This window comes from Girardinichthys multiradiatus, chromosome 1, assembly GCF_021462225.1.
Source record: "Girardinichthys multiradiatus isolate DD_20200921_A chromosome 1, DD_fGirMul_XY1, whole genome shotgun sequence".
NCBI classification, from domain to species: domain Eukaryota; kingdom Metazoa; phylum Chordata; class Actinopteri; order Cyprinodontiformes; family Goodeidae; genus Girardinichthys; species Girardinichthys multiradiatus.
In genome coordinates, this window is record NC_061794.1 from 15,403,853 (window position 1) to 15,430,717 (window position 26,865).

Sequence of the window (26,865 nt, forward strand, 5' to 3'; positions counted from 1 at the left end):
CACTGCAGAGGCCATTGTTGTACATTAAACTCATCATGTAAAAAAAAAAAACTGTGTACGTTTTTTTGGGTCTTGTGACAGTACCATGGAGGAAGTAGACATCAGAAGATCAGGTCATTTTCATAAAGACAAGAACATGGTCAGCAACAATACTCGGATAGGATGTGGCATTTACACAATTGTTCAATTGCTAATCAGGGGGCCAAAGTGGGCCAAGAAAATGTTCCCCACACCATTACACCACTCCCACCAGTATAAACTGTTAATACAATACCGCATGGATCCGTTCTTTCATGTTGTTTACTTCAAATTCTGACCCTACCATCTGAATGATGCAGCTGAAATCGACACTAATTTAATCAGGCAACGTTTTTCTCCAATTTTGATGAGCCTGTGTCAATTAAAGCCTGGGTTTTCTGTTCTTAGCTGACAAGTGACACCTGTTCTGGTCTTCTGTTCACAGGATATTTTCTCTTTTTCAGAAAATTCTTTGTAAGCCCAAGAGATGCCTGTGTGTCAAAATCCCAAAAGATGAGAAGTTTCTGAAATAGTCAAGCCAGCCTCTCTGCCACCCCTACATATACCATGTTCTAAGTGACTTAAATGCTTTTCATCTGTTACCATGTAATTAGCTGATTTGCTTTATTGGTTAAGAAGCAACTGATCATATGTAACTAGGTATGGGCCAGTTACCAGTCTAAAGGTATATCATGGTTTTAAAATCATTTAAACTTCCCATCATACCACTCCTGTCGCTAAGAGCAATTGCTATCTCTTACCTGTTATTTTGCTGAAAAAACATAACTTTTGTAATTATGTTTTGAATAAACAATTAGATCATTTAACACACTTCTGTTTCAACTTTTTACGCTAAGAGTATTTTTAGTCAAAGTTATCAGTTATACTTTGAGGTTTTCATACTGAGCCATGCCTAGGTGTGCCTAATAATGTGGCTTTTGAGTTGACATCTGCGCCTTACTCTCAAACCACCATAGCTATGACTATATTTATGTTTAAAGTTCAATAAATCAAAATGTACAGGCATCTGTGCTTTTCTCAGACAGACTCTCCTCCTCGTTATGAGTTGTGTGTGTGTGTGTGTGTGTGTGTGTGTGTGTGTGTGTGTTGGGGGGGGATAACCTGTTATCAGGAAAATATTCTAAATTGCTGTTTGACTAATACACTAATTTCTATTTTCTGACACATATATGATGGTTTTGCTTGACTCAAACTTATGTACTCTACATCATGTAATATGGATGACACGTTTTTTAAAGAGTTGCCAGATGGGGGTGACTGATAAGCTTGAGGTAGAACACCAAGAACGAAAGACATAATAGAATTTCAAGTTTTATTATGCAGCAGCGATAAACGGGGGTGGGGGTGTGACAAAGGAAAAAACATGACAGAAATATAATTAAAGATAATAATATAAAAATTATAGCAAAATTTATACAAAAAGGAATTTTGTGTGTTTTCTTTGTGGGAGTTTTCCTCCCCTTAAACATTGTACCACATGTTTTTTTACATTAGGTAAACTATATTCATGCCAAATACGGACTGTTAGCAGTTCTTTTTGTGGGTTTTGCTGTTCAGACAGGGAGGTTTAGGTGATGCTTTTTCATATGGCTACAATTTGCAATTTATGGAGATTTACAAATTCCTACACAAGTCTAAAAAACTGCGCTGTGATGAACCACATCTTACCCAATGAACACTGGAGATGGGAACCAGTCCCCCCAATGGCCCTGCATGGATAAGCGGGTACAGAAAAAGGATGTATAGAAGCCTGCAAAACTGATACATCAGCATGACATACAACAGTTAACAATGTCTGATTATTAAAAAAGAATATGCTGATAAATCTAAAAGAGTTTTAAGCAAACTGTTCGTATTACCATTAGAAGCTGTTAGCTATTTTTTCAGTGACTTTGCTTGTCAGTTGTGAGATCATTGTGTAGGCTGAAGTAAAAAGTAGTAATAACTCTACAGATGGCTACTGTCACCTCAAGGGGAGCATGTGAGTGTGAGAGAGAGAAATCAAGAAAATGTGAGAGAGGGAAAGCAGGTGAAATTATGTCCCACATGAGTTCTGCATAAGCCAATTACGAAGGTAGTTATCTAACTGTGGCAAGTTGCTCTCACATCTGAAAACCGCTAAACAAAGGCAAGACCTCCCTGCATTTTTTGTTTTTTTGTAGTCATAAGATTCTAGGTGTCAAAATATCTTCCTCCAGATGCTCATAAACTCAAACCACCATTGTGAGGCCACTAATATCTAAATAGATGATTTTTGCTTATCCAGACCAGTCTCCGTACTGTCACCATGACAATGAGTGTGAGCTGGTGAGAGACAGAGTGAGTTGCTCCTCACACATTGGATCTTAGCTCCCCCATATTGAGCGTGAGTCATCTGTGGCAAGAAACAGTTGCAGCATCATTAGCAGGCTGCTCTCATCTTCCCATTCCCCCCACTCCTTAACAAATTTTAACTGGCACTGAGCTTTCACCGATAAATCATTATTGCCCTGCTGCCGAAACACACAATTCAAAACCCCAAATTATGAAGTCAAACACTCATGCTGCTGCCAGTCTGTTTCCTGTCCAGCTTCAAACCATTTGTTCTTGAGCAACACTGCTATACACAGCATATGTAAAACCGCATAGCCGTAAGTATAACCGATCACAGCAAAGTTGGTTCCGGACAGAAAGAAACTCCTAATGGTGGGTCCCAGTTGTATGTGTTGAAGATATTTAACTTTTTAAAAAGGCCAGCAATATATCATTGGGTGAAATGGTTTATAATTTCATAACCCTGACGTTTTATAGAACAAATGATGCTTTAAAAAGAAATATTAGTCTTTTTTTGGTACAAGCCTGGTATACAAAGTCATCATGAAATCAAAAAAACATTAAAATAACAACAACAGACCTATTCCATTCAACCTGTTCAACTTCCACACCCAGGATGGAGCTTGCTTAGCATCTGTTTCTCTGTTTCCACTAGTGAAGCACTGACTCTCTGTACAAACACTGGGTGCCGATGACATCATGGTTGTAGTGATTTTAGGTCAGTCAGGCCCTTGCCGTATTATTTACAGAGATGAGAACAATGTACTTTTCTGCCCCTACGTCTTGTCCAGATTGGGCCTAAACAAAGATGATGAAAAGTCAGGCTTGTTTGGTCCATTTAATTACCCCAACAACATTTCAACAACATTTACATATCAGTATACATCTCTACTGGTGGAGATCAAAACAGTGGGAGCGATGTTTACTCCTAAGACCCTTTAGTGATAGTTTCAGTTTCAATCTGTCTAATTTAGGACAAAACAACAGCAAACTGGAGTTAGGATTTGATTTCCAGCTTCTGATTTGGTGGTAGAGTATGGATAGCACTGTTTCACTGCTTTTGAAGAAATAAAGAATACATTAGATCAGCTCAGGTTCAATCTAAAACACAGAAAACTAACGCAGATAAAAGCTACTTCAGATGTTTTAAAAGCAGTGAAATAAAGCTTTGTGCCAAATCAAAAGCAGTAATTTGTCAGCAGTTGTGGCAGCTTCAGCAGTTCTGGAGATCCTTGCAGGATATATTGACAGGATTTGAAAACCATCTTTCACTTCAGATTTCTGAACACACTGCATTAACCAATTTATATAGTTTTTATGCCATGGTGGCTCACTGTATATTTTTGATGATGCAACATGACCACTCCTATCTGCACCAGTCCTCTCCCCAAACCCTTTGCATGTGTTCCTCTTTGCTAAAGTATCTAGAAAACTGGTGTTTTCACACATAGCTCAGAGGCTGTGCTGCAAATGTGCAGAATACAAACACATTCAAAAGTACCTAGGAAGGTTCTCAGAAGTACTGTGATCAATTTATTACCACATGTTTGTGACATCATCAGAAGCAGCAGGAGGCTTTTTGAAGGGTTCGATTTTTATCACGAATAGAAAACAATAACCACCAAGATACCAAAACTAATAAATACCCTAACCATGGCTTTTTGACTTACAGTTGACAGTATAGTTGAAGTGTTGAAGTATATCTGATGTGTTTGATCATGTTGTAGAGAAAAGGCTGATTGTATTAACAAGATTTTAAAATGCTGCCCTGTAGCTCCCTTCTTTCCACCATGAATTATGTGTACACCATCAGGACAAAGCCAAACCAAATTTTGAAAACATTCAAACAGCATGGTTCTGGAGCTAGCTACTGTTTTCTTTTTTTGTTGTTGTTGTTGTTGCAATGTTTGGAACATTATGAAAACAGAAAATATAACAAGGTAGGAACCAACACACATACTATATGAATACAAAATATGAGTAGTTTTTTTATTGCTTTCAAAACTAGAGAAATCTTATCAATATACAAATAGTACCAGTGTTTCCAAACAAAATGGCATGAAACAAGCCCAAACAGAACATATTCCAACTTGTTAAAAGTTAAGAAGAAAAAATATATATAAGCTAAGCAAGCAGCCATTTCTAAAATACATCTCTGATTTAACAAAAAAAAAAAAAGTATTTTAAATTAACCTTATGGGTGATATAAATCACATAACACATAGCTTCTAACTTTTTTTTTGCAAGTTAATGTTAAGGCAGTCTGGTTCACAGGGACAGAGAGAAGTTAGAAGTAATGTCTATTTATTAAAGATTATTTATTTTTGATGTTTGCATCATCCGCTTAAATTTAAACATATAATTCATGCCATCAAAGCCTGTTTTTTGGCCGTCTTTGATGTTTCAGGGACCTGTCTGAAGTTAAAGTTAATGCTCCTAACATCACCTGCAATTTCACCATAACCCAGCAAGTAGAGAAATCTGGGAGCTCATGTTTAACTTGGCTCTGAAGGAATCCTACTGGGATCTTTTGCATTAAAAATAAACCCAGCGTCCATCAAGTCAATCTATCCAGTTTTATCCAGATGCATTTCTGCCTGCCGCTCTCACTGACAACACGCTGGAAGTCCAAAGGCGAATAAAGTTTGTAAAACCAAGTTGACAGTGGTGGTCAGTATTGATATCCATTTTTTATAACAATCTGGGATCTACACACTTAAAAAGAAGAGTTAAAAAAAAATCATAAAATCATAAAAGATTTTTTATCATGGATGACTAATGTTTCCCCCTGTGTCATAATAGGAATACTATGTATAGTTAATTCTCACAAAACTAATATTTACATTGGTGATGTAAATATTTGTTTTGTTTTTAATGTTGATGATGGATGCTGATCATCTGTCTGCTGTAAATAATATCTCCCCAGCAGGTGCGGAACAATTGTTTGTCCTGCAGAAGACTTCCCAAACCAGCATATCCTGTATAGTTCTGCTAGTGGGCCAGTTACCAGCATCAAGGCATTTAAAGGTTTTTTAAAAAGTTATGAAGTTATGATTTCAAATCCACAGTTTTCGTTCATATCATAGAGTTCTCATTTAAAATTATTTTAAAGAGTGACAAAGAAAGTGGGAGATTCACCAGTGTTTTCTTTTGCTTTTTGGAGAATAAAGGATTGCAGGGGTATAACTATCCCACCTGTAGCTGTGCACTGCTGGTTAGCTGGCTGAACGAGCACCACATAACTTCCCCTGCTGCGCAAAGCATGGCAGTAGAGCACGTGAGCCATATACGGAGGCTTCAGTCCTCGACCTGCCCGTTCTGGGCATCAGTCCCGACAATGGAGACCTGTGCTTCATGTCTTCCCCCTCTCTCCATGCCATTTGCTGTCTACCTATTTTTGAAAAATATAAATAAATAAATGAAGGCTACTAGTGCCACAAGAAAAAAAATCTAAAAAAAAACAAACCTATATTTGAGCAGCTTTTCTGTAAAACAATGGACAGCGGCCTGGCTACTTGAGCAGATAGCCCAACTAACTAACAGCTAATGTCAACTTGCTACCTGTGTTACTCTTTTAAAAGTGGGAAAGCAAAACGTTCTATAAAGGCTTGAAAACTACTAAATTAAGAGGGTGTTTATTTTTGCTCAATTCTATGTATCAAAATCTAAATAATAAACATAATCCACATAACATCCTTATAACTGACTTCATATGGTTCTGCAACAATAGGAATAATTCTATTTTCCATTTTAAAAAATTAGATAACATCATACTTTTTATCTTAGTCTTGAGCAAATACCATGATACTGTGGTGTTGCCCTAAGGGGTAATCATAGTGTTTCATCTGGAACCGGCTCATATATGTATTGTCCTCGAATCTGTAAATCCAGCCGACCTAAACGTTGCATAGATTAAAACCATAAGCTCCAAGTTGTCTAGTAAACACTTCATTCAAAGAATCTAACTCTAAGAAAGGTTTGGGACTCTAAACAATATGGCTTACTTCATCAAAAAAAATTGTGTAATAGATTTAAAGTGTATTAATGTATCTTTCCTCAATCATCTGCAGTGGATCCTTGGTCTTGTCTGGTTTAGGGACTATAATCGTTTGAAGTCTGTTTCACCTAATGACTGGATCGTCAGTCATTACAAAGACCTGCTTCCCATTATGTGATGTGAGCCATTCCATTAAGCCCCAGTCCTTTACACTGCATTGGTTACAGTGGTGACCAGCCGGCAGCCCACCTGTCCACAGAGAACAATGTTCAAGATGCCTCCTATGAAATGCTCAACCCCCTTCGTTTTCTTTATAGTAGCGTGTCTACAGGGGCAGTCCCACATTGAGTGAGTTTTGTTCTTTCAGTACAATTGAAAACCTCCTGGAGCTTTGTTGCCAAACTCTTTCTCGATTCATTAAATCAGCCTAAGGCATTTTGTTCTGCCTGCAGTGTGGCAGTGGTCCTAACTTGCTCCCCTCCTCCGCTTCATCCACTTCTGTTTTCTCTGGTCTTTTGATCAAACGTTATGATGTTACACAAATTCTGACTAGATCTCTGGCCCTTTCATCAAGTGAATTAGATTTTATTGGGGTCGAAGGTTAGCGGGTGTGCTACAAGTCATTTTACGTAATAAAGCGTCTGGCTTTGCTGCAAACTAGTGCAGGAGGGCATGCTTTTTCAAGCCATCCTGGAGGTGAATAGTGACAGTGTTTTTAACAAGAGGTTAGAGAGTGCTTGGAGAGGTCGAGAACTACAGTTTAACCCGGTCTAGGGCTCATTAAAGTGTGCTCTAAATGTGTGGTAAGTAGCTTGAGTGGTTCACATTACAAGCATGTCATCTGTGGCTGTAGCTATATAACATATGGGGAAAGTGGGCTCTAAAAGAAGCTGGAATTGTTGGTTTGGCTAAAAATAGCAATAGTTATATGGAGATTATGTGAAGCTACAGCTAACATAAAGGATTCGTCACATGCTGGGCTGTATAGTCATCTGCCTCCTCATTCCAGTTTCACCCTCCCCAAATTCCCATTCCTGCCTCATAACCAGCTTAAGCACATACGTTGGTATCAAACACATGCAAACTCTCACATTCACTCATACAACAGGAAAACTGAGTCGACGTGTGAAGTGTCACCATCATTTCATAGACGGCTTGATAACAATCCAGACGGAGTCACACGTTTAAAGGTCACACAAATATCGTGCGCACACCCTTTTTCTTTCTCTAACTATTTCCAGTGCACACACATACACACACACCAATACCCACACTTTAATTAAAATCTGTAATCAAGCTGACGTCTGCATGTATTAACACTTCTCACAGACGTGAGAATGGCGTCATACTGCTTTGGTTATAAAGAAGGAAAAAAAGAACTGTGAATACCAAGAGGAGAAAATTATTCATGCTAACATGTCACTTTAGCTCACAGAGGGGAAACTTGTAGTGGGCTTTTCATTCTTGCACTTAGATATAGGGGAAGTGATATGTACATAAGCACAGAAAAATTCGATGGCATACACAAGGATAAAAGCCAAGTTGGCAGAGTTTCAAGAACTTAATCCTTGATAATAAGGTCAGAAGTTTGAAAGTCTGATGTCTCGCTTTACATTTTGCCATTAATGTGTATCCTGCTTTGGCAAAGGCATTCTACATATTGATACGAAACAGGAAGCAGATTAAGAGAACTATAATCTTTTACCTGGTATGAACTTTTATTGATGCTTTACAGATTATGAATGTAACCGTTGCAGTGCAACAAACATCTGCATAAATACACAAGCTTGAGAGTGTCAAAGCCAGTTCTTTGGATTAGGAGTGTTTCAGGGAAACAAAATGCAGCACAGAAAATGTCTTTATACAAAACATTTTCTTTCATCTGCATGAATTATTCATTTAATTTTAGTCTATCCGTGCCTTTTCACATCACATAGAATGAACATAACGCTGCTGCTATGGGTGATCAACTGATCAACGGCTTGTTTGTGCCTTTAAATGTCTGAGAGTGGCCCAGAATGCAGACCATGAGCAATAAATAAAAGTTGAAGAGTGTCATACTATAGAAAAAATAAATAAATAAAAATAATAATACTGTATTGTCTCTGTTTATTTGATGTTGTATTTCTTTAATTTTAAGACCTGATAAGAACCAAATTTTTATTTAATAATTTCTAGATTTGTAAAATACTTTGCAGAAAATACACAAATATTATGTCAATAGTTTCCTTTGATAATAATGAGTGGAGAAGATAGTTCAAACTGTTTTTAAGTAAAACTCATTTATTAGCCTGAGTTCCCATTCCCTTTGACATTTTTCCACATCTTGCGACATATTTGTTACAGCTGTAGTTTTTTCTGTATTTTATTGGGACCTCTACAGCACCCGATGTCTCGAGAGGGCACGCAGCATTTTGAGTGACACCACACACCCAGGACACTGGGTGTTTCAGCAGACGTTTCAAGGTGCTAAAAACACAAACAGACTGAGAGACAGTTTTTACCTTCTTTGTGTTTAAAAGGGCCATAGCCCTGTTAAACACAAACAGGTGACAAGATCACGTGTCGTTTCAGCTAGGGATCTTGTGCAATAAACAGATGTGCAATTTTCAATTTATATAACAGTGCAATAGTCTTCTTAAAATATTTGATGCAAGTATAGATATGCATTGTTCATAGTCATTATTTTTTTATATCCCAATACGTCTCTGTTTATAGTCTTGTCTTGCTTTCTAATCTGTATATAGTGTTTTTCATGCATGTCTTTTGCAGTTACTTATTATTATTAGACATGTTCCACTGTTCGCCTGTTCAATGACAAGATTCTTCTCCTTCTTCTTAATAGACCAACACAAAGTAGGCAGTATGTTTGTAGTGGAAGAAAACTGATAAATGATTTTCAGTTTTGTTGTACATTTGTATTGAGCCTTTTTGAGTCAAAATGTTGCAGAATCACCTCTCAATGCAATTACAGCCACTATCAGCTTTACAAATCCACAGAATATTTTTTTTAGCCAAGCCGTGCCACCAATTTAGTTTTTGTATTTCGGTCTGGATTTATACACACAAATATATTTGGATCGAAATCATTCCATAGTAGCTCTAGCTATATGTTTAAAGTTGTGGTCCAGCTCGAACAATCACCCCAGACTAAAAATGTTAGAAGCCTCTAACAGGTTTTCTTCTTTTCTTGCAACCAGCTTCCCTGTCCCTAATGAAGAAAAGCATCCCCACAGCATGATGCTGCCACCACCATGTTTTAACGTGGGGATGCTGTGCATTGTCAGTTTTCCTCCACGTATCGCATTTTGCATGTAGGCCAAAAAGTTCAGATTTGGTCTCATCTGACCAGAGCACCTTCCTCCACATTTGTTGTCCCTCCGACATGGTTTAGGGCAAACAGCAAAAGTCACTTATTATAGCTTATTTTTGTTCCTGATGCTCTTTTATAAAAAGGCAGATTTGAGAAGTGGACAACTAATGGTTTTTCTGTCAACAAATTTACCATAGGCCTCTTGGCTGATGCTTTCCTGTCAGCTTAGGTGGAAGGCCAAGTTTTGTTAAGACTGCAGTTTTGTCATGTCCATTCCATAATATTTGTCCATATTTTATTATTTGATTTTCACAAGTTAAATCTGTAATACTACAGACTGTCCAAATCTAAAGTGCATTTATTAAACAAATTTAGCAAGTAAATCTTACAACTTACAAACTTTGTTGTTTGTTTGTCCACAAATTCTTTAAATAAAAACCCTGATGTTTAAATGGGGCTTTTTTTTTTTTATTCATACATTTAAAAAACGTAAATACAAAGGCTAGGGCCTACTTTATTTTAAAAAATACAAGGAGATCATCTAATCACAGACATGCTTAGCATGATTTTTTCAGGTGGTGGTCCAGTGTTTACAGGGGTTGGACAATGAAACTGAAACTCCAGTCATTTTAGTGTGGGAGGTTTCATGGCTAAATTGGACCAGCCTGGTAGCCAGTCTTCATTGATTGCACATTGCTCCAGTAAGAACAGAGTGTGAAGGTTCAATTAGCAGGGTAAGAGCACAGTTTTGGTCAAAATATTGAAATGCACACAACATTATGGGTGACATCAGGAAACGTTTTCCTCCACCAGTATCACGTAGTGACCTGGCTACTATCCTGCAAGAATAATGGCTTAAAATCCCTCTGACCACTGTGAAGGACTTGTATATGTCATTCCCAAGACGAATTGACGCTGTATTGGCCGCAAAAGGAGGCCCTACACCATACTAATAAATTATTGTGGTCTAAAACCAGGTGTTTCAGTTTCATTGTCCAACCCCTGTATATGCTTAACATTATCAACACTTGGTCCCCTGCATTTGACTTTGAGGGTGTGAGCCCCGGAGGAGCAAACAGCAGTGAGACGCTTACAATGACGGACAGCGTTGTCATAACAATTCTCATCCCTCCCAAGGACACATCTCATTTAAGCTCAAGTGAACAGATAGTGTGCAGCCACTTTAAATATATTTGGTAGTCCTAAGCTGCACCTCTCAAATAGGGTTAACCATCAGGGTTGCTATAGACAAGAAAAGGGGAAGAAAACAGATAAGCCCCATCTACCTTGCAAAGGATATGGCCTAAATTGCAGTGGCAGCTGTAAAATGAGCCTGTGCTTGTATGCCAAAGAAATGGAAAGTGGGATCAAGTAAATCACCAATCTGCAGAAAACAGTGTTGGCAAAGGTGTGTCAATTCCATCGTGGCCATCTATAACTTTAAGAAGTGTGGTAAACACTAACCTCAGAGTGATGAATTGTAAGCAAGATGATATTCATGCATTGTACGTGTACATAGATAGGAGAGAGTGACAGGGCTATTTACTGTTTGTATAAAGTGCTTTGTTTCTCTCTTGTAAACGCATTCTGTATAATATGCATGAAAATGCTGTAGGATATAGGATAAGGCAAAAGACACACTGCTCATAGAGCACAGATAAACTAAAATGCATCCCTCAGCATGTACCTGGAGTTTGTTTTTCTCGCTGCATCTCTAGTTGTAAAAGCAATTCAGTTGTCAAAGCTGTAGCGCCCTGCAAGATTTTATAGCTCCAAAAAATCCTCACATATGACCGCATGCCTCCCACAACACATTTTCTCATGGCTGTGCGAAATGTGTCACAGGCATATAAAACAGAAAACACTGTGTTAGTTGTGAAGACTTGGCCTTACTGTGTTCTGGCAGTCAGCATTGATGAGCTGCAACAGAAGGCTCTCAAACTTCTCCAGGGAAGGCTGGAGGGAAATGGTCAGTCTATCCAGGGTGAAGGGCGTCGTTTTGAGCAGCTGAGGCCTCAGCAGAACATCTCCTGAGAAGAGTGAGAGTATAGCATCAACATATACACACAGCCCAATATTTACATGACTCTTTCCAATCACCTTTGGAGCCTCCACTGAGAGGAGGGGAGTGCCTGGCTGAATGAATTAAATTCTGAGAAGATTCCTGCTTTCTTTGGGGCTAATGAGGATGGTAATACATCATCTTTGGTGGGGTGTAAGTAGTGAAGTGTAGTGTGACACGAATGTGACAAAATCTAAATAAAACAGTGAATCACTAGTTTTTGGCCAGTCCACACATTAATGGGACTCACAAATAGTTCTCCTAACATTTATTCTAACACGAGAGACGTCTGGAAACCTAAAAGTAAGGTTGATTGATTCTGACAGACAAGGTCATTTTTGTACCAAGAAATGCATTGCTGACCAACATTGGTCAATTTTCAGCTTGTTCGTCATTGACCAGCTAGTCAGAAAGTTAAAAATTCAATCTCTTTTCAGTCAGTAAAACCACCAAATGTAAGCAATAAGGGCATACTGTCAACAACACTCTTTGGTCTAGAAGTTGGTACTTTTTGCAGTTCAATAATTTCAAATTTCAGTTAAGTGTTTAGAAAAGAAGTAAGAGAACACACAAAAGGTTTAAAACGCTATTTAAGAGGAAATGGTACTTTTGTACATTAAGGGTGTGGCACATCAAGACAATTATTTATTCTGGCAAGAGACTGAGAGAGAGTCTCAAATTTTGTAATTTACTTTGCAAAAGCTTGCAAAAAATGATATCATCAACAGGGCTTTCCCAAAGGCACAATAATCTTAGTGTACGTAAACATCTTAATTGTTCTGGCATTTCACACAAACACTTGTCAGATTATCATTTCATTCTGTGCAAGTTTAATTCACTTAATGATCAACTGAAATGTCCTGACATACAAAAAGGGGTCATCAATCCACCAATAATACACCTCTGACCCACCTTGGAAGGCAGTGATAAAACCCTCGCCACTATGATATGTAATGGGTGTGAGAGTGATGTAGTAGTACAGAGCCAACAAGATGGCAGCTGCAGCAACACAACTCTGCTGGTCCTGATCTGACAAATATTGATCAGCAGAATCTGATGCAGACAATAGCATGCTGAGGATAGCACACAACAACTTTGAAAGACTGAAAGCATTTGGACAGCGGGCTTGAATGAGGGTAGCAACAAGAACTTAGCACTGTTTGTGGCATTTCCCTTAAATAGTACTAAACTCCATGTTGCACAAATGAACTCTGTCAGTTGTAGGCCACATCCCTTTGGTTCCACAACTCCAGCTGGATGAACTGAATGTCCTGCAATAGTGAATTGATTCTATGAGGTGAAAGGATAAAGGGATCCATAATGGGGAGTAAGTGGTTCCATGTTTATTGTGGAACTATGTTCTGAATGGGGCTACAGAAATAATTGTGATTATTCTAATGGATCTAAAACAGAAGAAGTTAATTCTGGTTAAATGTCAGACAGAGAGAGATTAAAAAGGTTACATGTCTTTTCATACAGTCTTGCTGTAACTTTTTTGATTTTTTTTAAATTTAGAAATGTTTCATGTAAAAACATGCCAAGTGTTTCCAGTGTTTTTTGTAGTCTGAAAAATGTATCATCACAACAGGAGCAGGAGGGGAAAAAACAACCAACTCACAGATATGATGGTACATCTTAGCCATCAACACTGATGACTGAATCAAAGCCAGCCAACAGCAAAATATTCACTGACTGTAAAAGCTTTCTGTATTTTGTATTATAGAGTGGCAGAAGTAAAGACTTGATACTATCCTGTTTCTTAGGTTTTCTCACATACAAAATAAATAACAGTTACCTCACCACTATAAATCTCTGTCAATGTTTTGTGTATAATAGATCAAAGGATAAGATTTGACACTAGCTGAGTAGTTAATTGTTCTTCAAAACCAGTGCACTAACAAATTTATGACAGGGAAACAGCAGTAGCTGAAAACGTAGGTCGCCCCTTGGGAATAGGGTATGTAAAGAAGAGGGCTCCGCTTTGCCTATGAGAGTTAAATGGCTTTCTGCTAAATAGTATGCAATGAGACAAACTATAGCCATAAGGATTTTTTTTCCAGAGACAGATTGGGAGGAATTAAAAGGATTTTAACGCTGTTGTCTAGACACTCGAGGGAGCGTATGAGTCACACAAAACCAAGAGGAGTGAGCTGACTGAGCAGCCAAATGAACAGCTGAAAGAGTAACCATTTCCTGCTGACCCAGATTAGTATTTGTTGTCATTAATAGTCATTTAAGTTATCGAGTGAGATTACATGAGATGACTACAGATCTAATAGGAATGGCTTGAGAAGTATTCTTTGTCCTTCGTCGTTTCTCATAATAGGACCAAATGAAGCGGTTATAAACATATTTACTCAATAACACAGCCATTGTCCAGCTAGTTAAGAGCAAAGCAATGTTTTTTTTTATCCTGTTAATCTGGGCCACTCAGCCCCTTCCTAATTAATGTTCCTTTTGAGGATAACAGTATGGATTATTTATGTCTGTTAGGGGAGCAGCAGCCAAGAAACCAAATCAATTTAGAGAGTTTTTAAGAAGAAGAAGAATCCAAAGATGAGATGTGACTCCTAATGAGACTCTTGTGATGTGTTAAAACCTTTTAACAGATTCCAAGGAACCACAGTGATTGCCAGCAAAGGTTTCTTTATCATGTTCAAAATCATGTTTAGTTTGGGGAACAAATACTGATTTCACTCCAGTTTTTCAATTTAAAGTGTTAGTGGATATTTTGACCCTTTTAAAAATAAACTGCCATAAGAACTAAAAACAATTCATTTCTTGTAAGTGAGCAAACATCAGAAAAACCACAGTCAACCGTGTGTGTGTATTATGTGCCTATTCTATCATTTAACAGTGTTTTAATATATTTATAGCTGTGCAAATTGTTGACCCTTTACTGTCATTTTTTTGTGAACGCATTGTGCTTTTCTACTTTATTGGAATGCTAAAACTGCTAAAACTGACTGACCTATGCATACATTCATTTATTAAATTGCATGAACCATCTTTCCCAACATCACTGATCTGAGAATTTTTGATAGAAACCTCAGTCACACACTCTTGCTGAAGACCAAGACAGCTGTCGCAGGAATTGTATCTCCTGTAAATGGACTAGGACATTTTGTTACACTAAATACATTCTTTCAACACTGTCCAATTTCATACTCTGTCATGAAGGTATCCACAAACTGGATGGGGAAATATTTGTGCCAGCAAATGCATATACTTTTAGCAATCTTTTTGAATTGCGTGTATGTCCACTCTGTCCAAGTAACGAAGATACTGAATAAGTGAAAACCTTATGACACTCAGGCAAATGGTTATATGCCAGTGAGGATTTCATGCATCCAACATTGGAACAACACATAATTCCATTCAATTCAAGCATTTTATAAGATACTTCTCACCTTCTACACTCTAAATGTACATTAGTAAACAGAGAAGGAGGGGGCAAAGTTTCCCTTTGTTGACACACCTGTACAAACATGTGTTCATTCCATCATCAGTTAAGCTTGATAATGAGTGCTTAGTGCGAGATGAACATACAGCCAGGAAACATTTAAAGTCATGCAGATAATTACTTCTTTATCAGCAGGTTTGGTCCTACCGCCTTAAAGGGGGGTGGGTTGCTCTAGTTCTCTTTTAGCCAGGAGAAAACAAAATTTTCTCAATTAACCTTTTTAACTAACTGTTTTTTAATGTAGTGTTTTAGTAAATATTGTTTTTTTTTAATGATTTGCTGCTTTTGTTATACAGAATGTGTGTTCGTCCGTCCGTCCGTCGCTCCATTCATTACGTATGAGTGCAATGTGTCCCAGGGTAGTGAAAGGTATTGTCCAAATTAAACCACTTAAAGAAAGAATATATTTAATATAAACTCTACATCAGCACTTGATGGTGAGAAGAGAGAAGTCAAATAGAGTTGGGAAAACATCTCACAGACTGAATGGCTACATGTTTGGAGAGAGCATAGCTGGAAAATAATAATTTAATTCTTCTTCATGCCTATAATTAAGAGTAGACTCTTAATTGTTGGTACCTCAACAATGTTGTAGGAACTGTGGGGCTAGAACATTCACATACAGTACTGTGCAAACGTTTTAGGCAGGTGTGAAATAATGCTCTAATGTAAACAAAAAATGCTCTCAGAAATATAAATGATGATTGTTTATTTTTATTAATTTAGAAAATGGTAGGTGAGCGAACCCAAACAAACAGCCAAAGTCATTAAGAACTATCTTCAGTGTAAAGAAGAACAATACTTAGTGGAAGTGATGGTATGGCCTCCACAGAACCCTGACCTCAACATCATTGAGTGTGTCTGGGATTACATGAAGAGATAGAAGGATGTGAGAAAGCCTACATCCACAAAAGATCTGTGGTTAGTTCTCCAAGATGTTTGAAACAGCCTTCCAGTCGAGTTCCTTCAAAAACTGTGTGCAAGTCTACCTAGAAACACTGATGCTGTTTTAAAGCTAAACAAATGGTTGAAAATGTTGATCTAAATATATATATTATGGAAGTGTTCACCCATAGAACAAGAATTTAAGAAGAAATCTGTCAGGACAAACGGAAAATGTTTGCAGGAAATTGACAAGACTACTCAATAAACTCTATATGGAAATGTAGACATTGTGTCATGATGTAGCTCTAGTCTGTTTACTTTGCTTTTTGTTTTGCTGCTTCTTTGTTTTGTATGTTTTTATAAAAAGCCAAACAAAAAGACAGAGAGAGCATGAAATGACAGTGTCCATACACATTCTTGATATGAATTAAATCAGAATTGATTAAAAGGAAGTATTTAAGCTAATGGATGAAGTTTGAAAGTCTGACATCCAGACACAACAAACAGAAAATGGGTAGTCTGATTGTATTTGGCTAAAGAGTAATACCTCTATCCAGTGTTTCATTGCAGCTGCCATCTCTGAAGCACAGAGTCTGGCTATTCTAAATGCTGCGCGAATATAAAGCTGGTGGCTGTGGTCTTAAAAGGCAGCTTAGGTCTCTGCTGCTCACAGCCCCAGAACATGAAGAGGATTAGCTTGCTACCATACCTCCCACTGACTCCCAATGATTATAGCTCTGCACTGTCAGACTTCATTACATCCCCCCTTAGAAACGTACTTCTAAGTAGTGCAGACATTTCAACTTCTGGTGGAACCAAGTTTCCAAAAAAAGACCACTGTGATGAATGTCCTGTATGTTATGTGACAGCTGGAGGAGGATGAGTTGGCAGTTTTGTATGCAATAATGGATTAAGTTGATTTACTAAATGTGATAAGTCATATAATTCTATGTAAAAATTAAAATAATTCATTTATTTCCTTGTTCAGCAGTTTGAACGAGAGCCCCAAAAGCAGGCTCCAGAATCTGTAGTTCTGTCATTTTAGAGCCAGAAGTCCATAAAAGCACATATTTTTGTATATTTTTGTAAAAGAGTACAAATTGTGATCATAGCTGTGTTATAAGAAGGGGCCTACATCCAGCCAGAGCACAATGCATGGTATTTAAAAACATTTGTCTCAATAGCTCTTTTGACAATAGAAAGAAACAAACTGTTTAAGAGATATGGGCAAATGGGGCTAGAATTAACTGCTAAGCTACAAACTGCTCTTAATGGTAAAAATGATTGAATAGAGGGGAATAAGTAGTGTTTTATTAGGAATCACCTGAATTGTAAGATAAGCTCATTTTACGGTTATTTTGGTAAACTGTCTGGATGAAAGCTGTAGCTGAATGCTGTGAGATTTCTTGGGTGTTTTACTAATTTATCCATCTCTTAAATTGTTGCACTAATGCAGAACTGTGATATCCAGATATTACTCCAGGAGAGGAGTGTCCAACAGCAGCTGTACCAACGAGCTCTACTAATGAGGACCATACCTCTGGTTGACTGTTTCTCCCAACACCATTAGAAACTAAAGCAATGAAAGCTATTAGCAAAGTTTTTTGGCAAGGCCAGCAAATATGGGAATATTTTAGTCCACAAAGTTAGTCTCAGGGTATTTCTTGAGGCCCAGTTAACACAACTCCTCCTTGTGATTCATAAATGATTTTATGTTTCAGATCATAAGCAAATTTTAAGATTGTTTTACGATTGCCACATTTTGTTTGTATGTGTTATAAATGTAGATGGCTGCAGTGGAGCTTAGATTCAGCACGTTAGACACAACGTAATAGTTGCAGTAGTGGGAAGTAGGCAAGGGCGATTTACCAGTATACCAAGGTTTTAAAAGTTAGGGATTTAAAACCACTAAAATGATCTGTTCTACTGTTTCTAGAGTTTAAAGTATTTGGAGTTTTCATAAGCTATGTGGAGAATAGAAAACAAAATAGCATATTGCTGCACACCTCTGGCCAGCTGGCTGAAAGAAAGCTTCTACACTTTTTAATAAATTAAAAACATGATGTGAAACCTAAAGGAGTACCAGCATTCTTGCTCATCAACACTGCTTTAAAACTACTCCTGCCAAGCCAACAGCAAGATGTCAGTTAAGCAGCAGAATGCAGGCTGGTTACCAAGGCTGATAGCACAACTAATTAACAAGTTACTATCAGCTTGTTATACTTGTATTACTCTTTAAAGGGCCAGAAAGCACAATAACACATTGCACTAATTCAACTGCAGTAGAAATAACTGTTGATTTTCTGTTTTACACAAAAACAATACATTATGCATATACCAATCACGTACTTCTTTAAGGAAATTGGCAGATAATGATCAACGGCTGATCGATCGGGACATCACTGATGAAAACGTAAATAAACTTTCCATTTTCACCAGAAATGTAAACAGGGCCTCAAATCCGCCCATACCTAGTAGGAAGTTTTAATGCTGAAACAGACAGCAATGGCTGGACAAAAAAAAAATGAACTGGCCCCTCCTTTGGTAGTAAGGCAGCTTAAACTAGGCAAACAAGGCAAAACAAGAAGCACAATGTTAGAGAAACATCGTTAAATATTTAATGAGAATAAAGATTGTGATCAACTCATTTTAATTCAGATATCCTTATTATCCCCTCACATAACAGTGAATGTCCATCCAACTGGCCAGATATATGGTTAGCAGAGTATAAAAGAATGGCAAATCACATATAGTACCCAACCAAATATTGTATCCATATGCAACTTTGCAATTGTTAAATTGCACACGTTGATACTTCAATAGCAACTATGATTCAACGTATTGTGCAGCTAGATGATAAATTATGCTGAAAAACAGAAAACTGTTGAAATCACAATGGTAAGATAGGCCTCACATTTGGAAAAAAAATCTCTGATGTTACATAGATAATATAAATAAAAGGTCATGCATTTTAATGCTCTGCATTCCTACATTTCCACTTATTCACAATAAGACATTTAAAGAATCATCAATGTGCCATGATGGTTTGTTATCCCAAACTAAAGCCTTAAACTTTACCAAATGTAAAAAGTTCACCTGTTGGAGAGGAGATGAGCCCAGGTATGGTGTCCTCTCCACACACAAGAGCATTCTCAGGAAGGAGATGCATTGCGGATTTCAGTGAAGGATGTGTTTTTACCTGACAGTCCAAATGTGCTCCATCAATTACCTTCAACAGATTGCCATCTGCAAAAAGACAACAGATATATGATTTCATGACAAACAAGCAAACTCTTTTTGCTAAATACAAATGAGTTCAATATGATATTTCAACCTGGCCATTAGCATCAGCCCATAAATGTTATCCATCTCTTCAGTGTCAGGTTCTAATAACCCCGCCAGAAGCAGGGAAGTCACCTGGCAACATGGCATCCAAAATGCACACAATTTTTCAATATTTCATTTGGCTGTTTGTGACGTAGCTGCAATGTTCCGCTACGCTGCAGGGATCATTTCCCAGGACTAAAACTGAAATGACAGCCATTCAGCTCGAAACCCAAAGAACCGCTGCGGCGTAGATGAGGCGCACAACATGAGCAATGAGTTAGACATTGTCATCTTTCAGGAAGGTCATTCAGAGACAAGTAGCAACCCACAACTCTTGCCATCAACACAACGCACAGATCATTTGGAAGGTGAGTTTCGTGGTGTGTGATACGCTGGCGTGTGTTGGCTTCCCTCAAGCCTGACCGGCATAACAATCTCTCACGGTGGCAGTGTTAATGATTGGACATTCACACTCATGAGTTGCTCAACAAGTTCGTGCAGAGCAATCTGAAGGCGGGTTATTATACATAGAGAATTGATGCTGCTATCAAAGCCCTACATTTTGGTTTCTAATGATCTTTGTAATGCAGCTATTTGCTTTCTTTTCCTGTCAAAACTGCTGAAAAACTGTTATCACAACTAAACACTTTTAGATCCATTCTTTCTATTATGTACAGTCACCTGCTACCTTTAGCTGCACTCTTACACAAACCAAAAACACAGTTCATCAATGGAGGCTAAGCAAAGCGGTAAACAATTACTGTCTAAAAGCACTCTTGGACTACCAGATTGTCCGCAGAAAGGCATCCATCATGTTGTAACTATGAAAGCTTACAGTGAGAGGAAAAAATCTGAAGAAGACCTATACAATCAAACAGTTAATTGTGGTTTTACAGCCACCTGTTAAAGAACAACACACAGCAACGTCACCATAAACAGCCAATCAAATTATGAATGTCTGACAATCAAAAAAGAGAAAGCACTGCCGATTTGCAGGGCCTTTACTCCATCTACAGCCTCCAACATTTCATATCAAACGAAACAAGAGAAGACACGTTTGAACATCACACGATGCTGCTCAATCGCCTCAGAGTAAAACATGTCAAACATCAGGAGGATCAAAACCAGGATTTAGGCTGTGATCCACATGAAACTACTGGAAAATCTAACAGAGGACGTTGTGACTTTAGGCTCACGCATTTTTTGGACTTGGTATTTGTGTACAAATCTGACATTTAAGTTGTCAGAGAATGTTTCTGTAATTGTGAGAGAATGTTCTCTCACAATTACATCCTGACACCATCTATATTTGTCTCTACATTAAAAGCATTGTCAAGCAGTAATACAAAGGATTCTAAATGATACTCAAAAATCCAATAACTTTTCATAAAAGTCCCTATAAGACCTAAAACTACAATTGAAAATGTATGACTATAAATATAAGCATACAAATCATATCAAAAATACAAATAATATCAGCCAGTGAGCCATGTGGTCATGTTTTGGAGAGCAAAATAAAAAAAAAGTCCCTATCTATGTTGTATAACAATATGTATGTTATTTATATTGCCTAGAATAGCATTTACAGTATCAGAGACAGTATTAGATGCCACAGCTACATGCTCTGCACATGTGGAGAAGAGGTGCAAAGAGAACAATGAAACACTAATGATTAAATTTTATGACATTCAAAACAAAGGAACAGGTTTGTGACGCAGGAAATTACATTTTTCTGTCAGCTTTGTTCACAAATGATTAACTGGAACAGCATAACAGTTTTCTGACATGTAAATAACCTTTATTTAAGTTATTTTATTGTAGCATTAGATTGAAACTCTGCAAATGCCAAATGTTAAAAGATTCCAATTGGTGTTGGGGCACAAAAGTTCAGAATTCAAGTTCAAGATCAAGACATTGGTAAGGAGATATAATATAATAATAATAATAATATAATAATATCCTCCTCACCACTTATTGATGTATGATCCATACATCCATGAGGTGGTTGGCTAAAATGGTTTTCCAGAGAGTCTTGAAAGAACTTCCCAAGGGTTCATTGACAGCCATATTTTAGTCTTTCACAGCAAAGGGGGGCTACTTTGAGGAATCTAAAATATGAAACTTATTTAAAGTTCTTTTACAATTTTTTGTTTGCTCCATAATTTCTTATGTGTTCATTCACAGTTTTGATGCCTTCATTGAGAATCTACGTAAAATCCAAGTAGTCATAAACATAAAGAAAAACATAAAATCAGAAAGGGGTTCTAAAACCTTTGACCAGTAGTGTAAATATTAAATATGAATAAAATCAAACTATCAATGTGTTTCCTATTAAAGCTTCAATCATCTGTATTTCAACACAAAGTTCATATTGTTCTCAACAGTTTTCCTAATACATAATTTGTTTAGAAACTAAAAGACATACAATTTAAAACATTAAACCATCCAAGGCTAATTTGATTAAGATTTTTATTATAAAACCACTGATTTTTCAATGAACAAAAACATAATAAAAAATCATTGAGGGCTTAACAGATTTTCAACAAAAAGGCTGACAAAAAGTCATTTCTGCTATAAGAGGCTTTCTGACCATTTTGAGGACAAAGCAACTGCCTTCATCTTTAAAGCCACTGTGGGGGAGACTGGGAAAGAAGGATGATGATAGACTGGATCCCTGTGTTCTCCTTCCCTCCATGCTAGTGACTCATCTCTGTCAAAAAAGCTTTAACTCTCTCCTACAGCTCACTTACAACAAACAACGGTGCTTACTTCTAAAAATGAAAATGGAAACCTCCATGGCTGCAGCACAGTTTAACCTCTTCTGCAAGCATTTTGAGTCACAAAAGCAGCTTTTATTGAAAAGCAGTTTCTTACCAGAACACAGCAAAACATGAATGAAAAAAAGAAGAAAATAAGGAAAATCATAGAACTTTCTTGACACAGATGGCACCCAGGTGTCAGATTATTTTCCATAATTTATGTTTTGTTATTTATTATGCATTAGGCTTGGGTTTCAGTCAGATGCTGTGCATAGATTAGAAGACTATTCCAAAATTTCCTTGCAGCAGTAATGTGGTGTGGTACCTCAGAGCCAGTTGAGGAGCAACTTGGCAAGAGATGTGAAAACAAGGAACCTGGAAGACTTGGGAGACAAAAATGGCTCATAATAAAAAATTTAAAAAAAAAGAGAGAGACAGGAACTATGGGAAAACAATGAAAAGAGAAGAACAAAAAACTAAGTAATGGTTATATGCATCAGTATAAACTAACATTAGCCAATAGAGTGATTTTAAATTCACTATTTAAAATTTTATGATCGCACACGGCCGGTGCTACATTAGGTTAACAGTATAAATAATTTAACTCGGTTAGGTCCTGTGGAGAGCTGTATGTGATGATCGCCGGTCAGGTATTCTGGTGTTTATTTCTGTGGGTTACAGATAAAGATTTCTGGTTAGAAGTTGCTTGCAAATGTGCAGTGTTGAAAATTAAAACACCTGTCACACCGTCTGCCTTGTGTTTGTGGTGTTTGAAGATACACAGCTTTAAGTAAATAATTCTTCAGCATTATCGTTCTATGCATCTGATACTGTAGCTTATATAATTAGTTCTCCAGTTATGCCGGGCTGCCAGGGATTTCTTGGACATTGTGAAAATTTCGGTGGCAAATCTGTAACTCAGAGATCCTATAAATAAAACATAGGCGCCAATGCTGTGGAATATACAAAGTGTTACTTAAATGTCACAACAAATATCTGATTTTAACATTATATAATCTCACGCTACGCAATGCAGATGCCCTGTCTGTACCAATGAAGATTCACTCACCTCAGTATGCTGAAGGCTTAATGTGGATCCAATGGATGAGCAGTTCAACCTATTTTCTTAATCAAATATTGGACAACTTGGCAGTATTCCTGGATTGTGCTTAGAACATTAAACTTTCAGCTTAAAATGGTCAGGTAAGTATAAATAAATGGCAACCTTACAGAAAAGAAACTTACTCTTTACTGTACAGGTAAAAGAATCCACATAGTACGTTAACAGGACAGGACTTAGTTTTACAAGACTCTCTTCATTTCCTTACATTTAGAGCTGCATAAAAACTGTTTTTAGATACATCAACAAATGGCCAGAAAAGAAATGGCATTGAACTTTTTATTTCCCCTAATGGAGAAAATGAATCTGCTTTGGACGTCTGGTGAGGAGTTGAGTAAATGTCACAAAGTTTAGCAGAGGAAACTTGTTTTCTGCAGCTTTGACTGAGAAGAAATAAGTGATTCAATTAATACCTTTAGAAGATGGTGCTTGTGCTGATTTTTGCAGTATTCAACTTGCTCTTCAGTATTATTAAGGCACTCAGAGATGTGGTATTATTATAGAAACACAACAACAAACCTGCTGCCACAGCATTACATTCTGTTCATTACTCAGAAATATGCAGACTACAAAACATACAATCTGAAATGTTCATGTGGTAATTAGGTGGTGGTTATTTATCTGTCTAGTTTTGCTGCTTTTACTTTGAGAAGCTAATTCTACTCATTTAAATTTTACTGCATATGACTACAGTATTAATTGCATGATTAAAAGACAATTATTCATTCATTTTAAGCACCGTGTTTAATCTTTGAGGAGTTTTAATCTGATTCAAGCACCTACATTTGGTTATATAGATCATGCTTGTCCCCCATTTATTTATTAGTGGCATTTGGGAAAAGTACCCAAAACACATTAAAGATAGAAGTTTACAAATGAGATATTTAAAAGTTAAAGGAAGCACAGATGGGAGAAGTTGAAAGGAAGCAGTATTTTATAGAACATGTGGAGACATATCTGGGGTTCATTCAGGCAGTGTGATATCAGGGGAGAGCACCTGGAAGGACGATCCACATCCAACAGGATTAACTGTGGACGCAAGAGGAAGCTGTCTGAAAGGGATGTTCAGGTGCTAACCCGGATTGTATCCAAAAAACATAAAACCACGGCTGCCCAAATCACGGCAAAATTAAATGTGCACCTCAACTCTCTTGTTTCCACCAGAACTGTCTGTCGGGAGCTCCACAGGGTCAAAATACACGGCCGGGCTGCTATAGCCAAACCTTTGGTCACTCATGCCAATGCCACACGTCGGTTTCAATGATGCAAGGAGCGCAAATCTTGGGCTGTGGACAATGTGAAACATGTATTGTTCTCTGATGAGTCCACCGTTACTGTTTTCCCCACATCTGGGAGAGTTACGGTGTGGAGAAGCCCCAAAGAAGCGTACCACCCAGACTGTTGCATGCCCAGAATGAAGCATGGGGGTGGATCAGTGAACCAAGGACTACCGAACCATTCTTGAGGACCATGTGCATCCAGTGGTTCAAATATTGTATCCTGAAGGCGGTGCCGTGTTTCAGGATGACAATGCACCAATACACACAGCAAGACTGGTGAAAGGTTGGTTTGATGAACATGAAAGTGAAGTTGAACATCTCCCATGGCCTGCACAGTCACCAGATCTAAATATTATTGAGCCACTTTGGGGTGTTTTGGAGGAGCGAGTCAGGAAACGTTTTCCTCCACCAGTATCACGTAGTGACCTGGCCACTATCCTGCAAGAAGAATGGCTTAAAATCCCTCTGACCACTGTGCAGGACTTGTATATGTCATTCCCAAGATTAATTGACGCTGTATTGGCCGCAAAAGGAGGGACTACACCATACTAATAAATTATTGTGGTCTAAAACCAGGTGTTTCAGTTTCATTGTCCAACCCCTGTATGTACATGCCATCTATTTCCTATCAAGTTCTGTCACATTGCTTCTACATAAATTCATGCAAGCAACGTGATCTTAAGACATTTTATATAATTTATGTGGCTTTGCACACACATGGAGCACTCACTCATATCGTTTATTTGCCTTTAGTTTCACAGGGAGAGAAGCAACATGAACACATTTTCTCATGCAAAAATCATTACACTGCATCCAGGAGGCAAAACATTCTCCTTTCTGACCTTTTCTTACTGTCTGCTTTGCTGAATGTTGTGATACTTTCTTGTGCGCTGTAATCACCAACATTTTATGCCACTGACAGTGGATAAATGCTGACCTACCAGAGATCTCCTGTGGACAGAGTAATATAGCTGCCCTTGGAAAGGAAAAAGCACCAAAGCGTAAAGAACAAAACAGAAGTTTGATTTCTACTTAAAAAGAAACCTTCTTATATACAGTGCCTTGTTAACATATCTACAACCCTTGAACTTCTCTGCATATTGTTATGTTACAACCACCAAATGTATTTTTGTGATAGACCAACACAAAGTAGATCATATTTGTAAAGAGGAAGGAAAAATATAAATGGTTTTTCAATTCTTTAATAAAAAAAATCTGAAGAATTTGGCATGTGATGCTAGGTTAGGTTATACTATAATGGTATCCCAAGTTCAATTCAAGCAGCACTATTCATCATCTTAAAATGAAAAGGATATGAAATAACAGCAAAGCTACCAAGACATTGCGGTTCACCTGAACTGACAGGTCGGGCAAGGAGAGCATTACTCACAGAAGTAGTCAAGAGGCCCATGATAACTGGGGGAACCGGAGAAATCCACATCTGAGGTGAGACAACTGTTGCAGTTGTTGAAAAAAAATAAAATAAACAAAAAAAACCAAGAAAACATAAGAAGTCACATTTGGATTTATGCCACAAGCAATGTAGGGGACACGGCAAATCTGTGAAAGAAGGTACTCAGATGAGACCAAAGATGAGCCTACATGCAAAACAACAAATGCAGCAGTAAAATAACACATTGCATCACCCTAATGAAATGTGGTGGTGGTAACATCATGCTCTGAAGATGCTTTTTTACCAGCATGGAACACGTGAGCTTGTCAGAGTTGATGGGAAGATGGAGATGGATAGAGATGAATGAATACAGGGTAATCCTAAAAGACAGCATGTTAGAGGTTATCAAAGACCTTAAACTGAGGCAGAAGTACACTTTCCAATAGTGTAACAACCCCAAACATAGAGCAAGAGCAACAATAAAATGCTTTAAAACAAAACGTGTTAGGATGACCCAGTCAAAGTTCAGACCCTAATCCCATCAAGAATCTGTAGCAACATTTGGAAATCACTGTTCACAGATAATCTGTCCAATCTGACTGAGCTTGAGATATTTAGCAATAAGTTGGCAAAAATGTCAGTCCGCAGATGTGCATAGCTATTACAGACATACCCCCAAAATAATTGCACCTGTAATTGCAGCAAAAGGTGCTTGTCCAAATTCCTGAATAGAAATACATGTCAAACCTTTTAAAGTTTTATGTATAAAAAAAAGTTTTGAAAACCATGTATAATTTTCTTCCATTTCACAGTTATGAAGTACTTTGTGTTGGTCTGTCACATGAAAATAGTAAAAGTAAAATACACTGAAGTTCACGGTGGTACGAAACCACCATACTTTTCACAGAATGTGA

General features: G+C 37.6%; 1 protein-coding gene across 8 annotated transcripts in view; it reads right to left on the minus strand.

Moving 5' to 3' along the window:
- LOC124872321 (nephrocystin-4-like) overlaps positions 1 to 26,865 on the minus strand; it is a 277,448-nt gene that overhangs the window by 206,174 nt on the left and 44,409 nt on the right. For all 8 annotated transcript variants that reach the window (XR_007039267.1, XM_047372196.1, XM_047372205.1 and 5 more), the window contains 2 exons: positions 19,169 to 19,318; positions 11,556 to 11,692 (listed from right to left, as the gene is read on the minus strand). Coding sequence is in view for 7 of the 8 variants with exons in the window: in XM_047372196.1 (XP_047228152.1) it covers positions 11,556 to 11,692; positions 19,169 to 19,318 (287 nt within the window). In the remaining variant the exon portion in view is untranslated. The remainder of the gene's footprint in view (positions 1 to 11,555; positions 11,693 to 19,168; positions 19,319 to 26,865) is intronic.